This window comes from Telopea speciosissima, chromosome 11, assembly GCF_018873765.1.
Source record: "Telopea speciosissima isolate NSW1024214 ecotype Mountain lineage chromosome 11, Tspe_v1, whole genome shotgun sequence".
Lineage (NCBI taxonomy): Eukaryota > Viridiplantae > Streptophyta > Magnoliopsida > Proteales > Proteaceae > Telopea > Telopea speciosissima.
Genome location: NC_057926.1, coordinates 55,751,976 through 55,755,941, shown reverse-complemented (window position 1 = coordinate 55,755,941; position 3,966 = coordinate 55,751,976). Strand labels below are relative to the sequence as shown.

General features: G+C 42.3%; 1 protein-coding gene across 1 annotated transcript; it reads right to left on the bottom strand.

Annotated features, from left to right (window-relative positions):
• Positions 1 to 1,208: 1,208 nt before the first annotated feature.
• On the bottom strand, positions 1,209 to 3,752 carry LOC122646204 (zinc finger CCCH domain-containing protein 9-like). Its single transcript, XM_043839705.1, has 3 exons — positions 3,714 to 3,752; positions 2,392 to 3,118; positions 1,209 to 1,508 (listed from the first exon to the last, which is right to left on the bottom strand). The coding sequence occupies exons 2-3, from the start codon at positions 3,100 to 3,102 to the stop codon at positions 1,254 to 1,256; spliced, it is 966 nt and encodes a 321-aa protein (XP_043695640.1). The 5' UTR covers positions 3,103 to 3,118; positions 3,714 to 3,752; the 3' UTR covers positions 1,209 to 1,253.
• Positions 3,753 to 3,966: the final 214 nt, after the last annotated feature.

Here is a 3,966-nt window from a genome sequence, read left to right as displayed (position 1 = left end):
GAGGTGTGGGGTTGTGGCGACATGGACACTGGACAATGTGAGATAGGGTGGGGAGGTTACCCGCAAGGAGAGGAACCTCATTCCCATATTAATGAACTTATAAATGCCAGATTGTTCAATGAGTTTTAATCCTCCGCCGAATATGTAAAGTAAATATCCAATTAGGGTTGCAACATGGTCGGGTTGGACTAGGCCTTTTAGAACCCCAGCCCAATCCTGAGTCCCCTTAGTTGGGCCCAGGCTCAGGCCTGATCTAGCCCTAACTTAGGGCCAGAAAAATCTAACTTTGACCAGCCTTGGGCTGACCCTGATTGGCCCTGAACATGGGTAAGAGAGATGCATGGGCTGGCCAGACTGGGAAAAAGAAGAAAAAGAAAGCAAAAAAGAAAAGGAAGAAGATAGGTCGGGTTGGGCTGGGCTAGGCTTAGTCCGTCAAGGTAAAAAAATTTCAACCTTGACCCGCCCTTAGGGCCAATGTATCTCAACCCAAGCCCTGTTCAGGCTCAAGGTGGATTCGGCCAAGGCCAAACTTGCACCCCTACTCTTTTTTGTTTGTAAATGAAAGTCTATGAACACATGCACCCCTTATATCCAATCAATGGAAACATGGGGACAGTGGCAACAATCTCCTAACCCATCACCACACAACCCCCCGTCTCGCCACTGCAAACTGTAATTCTACGCAACCGTGCGTCATGCTGGAAAAATAAGGCAAAGGAAAATGGAAGTATAAGAGAGAGAGAGAGGGTTGGAGGTGGGCATGAATAATAATTCCAACAAAGATTGCTTACTGTGCCGGTAATGTCATGATTACAAAAGGTTGGTCGTGTGGTTGGTTGGTGATCCCATGTATTATTGTCATTCATTATATGATGCAGCAGCAGCCCAAACCAAATTAAGAACAGCAAGGAAAAAATCCCGCAGAAACCTTGCATCCTTGCACTGCTCTACTAGCCCTATTATTGAAACGAGTCACTTTGAACATGTAATTAATAAACAAACAAAAAAAATTCCCACCTGTAGGCTGAAGTCAATGTCCTTCCACCTCATGATCACGAATCAAAAAAATCCATCCATCCCTCCCTTATCCTTACGTTTCATACTTGCTTATTATTACTACTAGTCTTATCATATTACTTACCCAATTGTCCGGCTGCTGTCTTTCTTCTCCCCTCTTTTCTCTGACGTCTCTACCTATTCACGTACATGATCATCATTGGACAAGTTCTGTCCATTCATCCATTTAAGGCTCCTTAAGCAGAGCCCATGAACCTTTCCTGCTCTGTGAGCGCGTGACGGAAGTGGCAACGGTGGCCATAGGGACAGTTATCCCCGGCAAGAACCATCCGGCAAACCTCCGTTTTGTAGCGAGGGTGGCGAATCACAGGGCGGAGCTCAGAGATGCCGTGTGCAAACTGGCAGTGGTCTCCATAAGGACATGTGCCAGTCTCTTGCCATTTGTTGCACAATTCCGTTTTGAACATTCCTTGATTAAACGCCTCCAACTCCTACATTAATTAATTAATACTGATAAGGGCAGAGCTTCAAGATACACACTTGAATACATTGATTAAGGTTACCAAAAAACATAGAACACATTGATTAAGGATAAGTGGATAACAAACAAATGTCAACAATTAACCCCTTTAGTTCCTCAGTGCCTCTAACAAGGGTGCATAATGACCATCCTACCTCTATCCAAACACTCTGCCTAGATGGGATCCACTGCTCAGTGCCAGCTAAAAGTTAAGCATTAGATAATGAAATACAAGAAGGGTACATAAGATATTATAATCTGTAACGAAATTGATAATTTTAGAATTGCAGATAATTATCATTTCTTTCAAATTTACAAACATGAGTACCATGACAAGGGTTGTTTTGGCCCAAAACGGAAAGAAGAACGCCTTCCGTGGCTCTTTTCTCTTTGGCACAGAAGTGGACAAGGACATCTATCTACGGGTTCCGTTTTCCCCCTATTTATTCGGTTAAAAATTGTGAATAACTGCACATGACAATGACTCCATTCTGTTTTTTTTTTTTTTTTTGTAATATTATTATTTTAAGGAAGGAAAAGACAGTTACGTTCTCGCGCCACATGAAGAAACAGGGCACTATGATTCTGGTCTGTGCTTACCAACCCCCCCCCCCCCCTTCCCCATTAGGCAAGTCCTTTAGAATTCTTTTCTTTTAGTTTCTTTTTTTAAATGTGATTTTGCAATTCTTTTCATACTTTAGTATAGCAGAAACGGTATATAAATTCTTCAATTATGTATTTTAGTAGTCTACGAAAAGGTTTAGGGATTTTGCACCAAAAAAAGAAAATGTTTAGAGATTTATCCCCCACCCCCAAAAAAAATTTTAAAAATATAAGGTAAGGGAGTTTCTTACCGTTCCATTGTCGACTGGACTAGCGACTCGAAGTCGGCTGGTGCTACTTGATGCTCCATTGGTCCCACTGGTTTGATTCAATTTCAAGTAGCCACTGGAACGAATTGAAATGCTCTTCGGCAACGAAACCCGATCCAAGTTTCTTCTCTCGAATGGATTATTTCCAATAACACTAGTTGGACTCGCATCCAGAAGTTCACCCGACACGCGACTGGTAAGTGCGTTATGATCACCAAGACAGAGACGACGGAAATCGTCAATGATCGACGGGGAAGGAAAAGTAGAGGGGATGAAGCGGTTCTCAAGAGAAGTTTGAGTTAAGAGTCTCAATCGATTATTCAAATCTCTGTTCGCAATTCGGAGTTCTGCGTTTTCCTGCCGGAGAGCTTCGGCTTCTTTGAGTGCCTCATGAAGATGACTGTAGCATAAACGGTACCGATCAACCAGTTGATCGTACTCCAAGGTGAGACGAGCAAGGTAAAGGCGATTCTCTGTCGCTATTTCATTTTTATCTTCGTCGCAGGAGCAACCAGAGGGGCTTAATGAGACGGAGTTCGAGAGAGATGCTTTAGTAGGGAATGACGAGGAGCAGAGCGAGGTAAAGCCGATACCCTCAGATTGCCGATGTGGCGATGGGAGCCGCAGATCTTGCGATAGTGGTGAAGCGGATGAACTGATGCCGTCATCGGTGGAGGATTTGTCTTTCTGCATTTATTGTTGAATGTCTCTGAGCAGAAAACGAAGAAAGACAATCAATTCGCAAGCAAGATTTCGGATTCTTCTGGTTCTAATTTCCTTCGAGAACCTCAATTATTATCTAATCGATAACCGTTATGATTTTCGCATTGGAAATTGCAGATATCATAAAGCTTCATGATCCCCAGATCTGAAACTCCGAGAAGCGGAAAACGCTTAAGCAACAATGATCTTAACCAAAAAACATATCACGAGAGATCAGTAAAAAGAACCGAAACTAACTTGAAAACGGATTGACAGTGATGATGCAGATCAAGAAAATGCAGCATACAAGAATTTCTAGGAAATTTGAGAAGAAACCTAAAGTTCACAAGAAATCTAGAACGAACTATAACATATTCAGGGAAAGTAAACATCAAATCTGCATGTAAATCGTACATCGTCATTGAAACTGGCTAATATAATCATATACTCCTAGTTAAAACTGAAACAAGAGAGATTTTCACGAATTTACAGGGACGAAAACAACGATTGATATTGAACTTAAAAGATCATAGGATATCAGTGGAAAAAAGTGTAAAAGAAATCATCGATTGCTTTAAGAATTTGATTGCAAGAAGCTTTACCTGCAGACAAAGGAGGCAGAGTAAGCTCTCTGTGTCTGGAACAGAGAGAGTTAAGGCCTGAAGGGGCAGCAGAGTTCAACAAAGAAGGGGATGACCTAGTTTATATAGAGATAGGGAAGCAAAAGCATGCTCGTTTTGGGGGAGACCAGGGTCGGATGATCTCAAACCGTTGAAAGAAAAAATTCTAACAGAAATACGCGCGCACGCTCCACTTAAAACATTTTCGGACAAACCGTAGTCCGACGTGACAGGA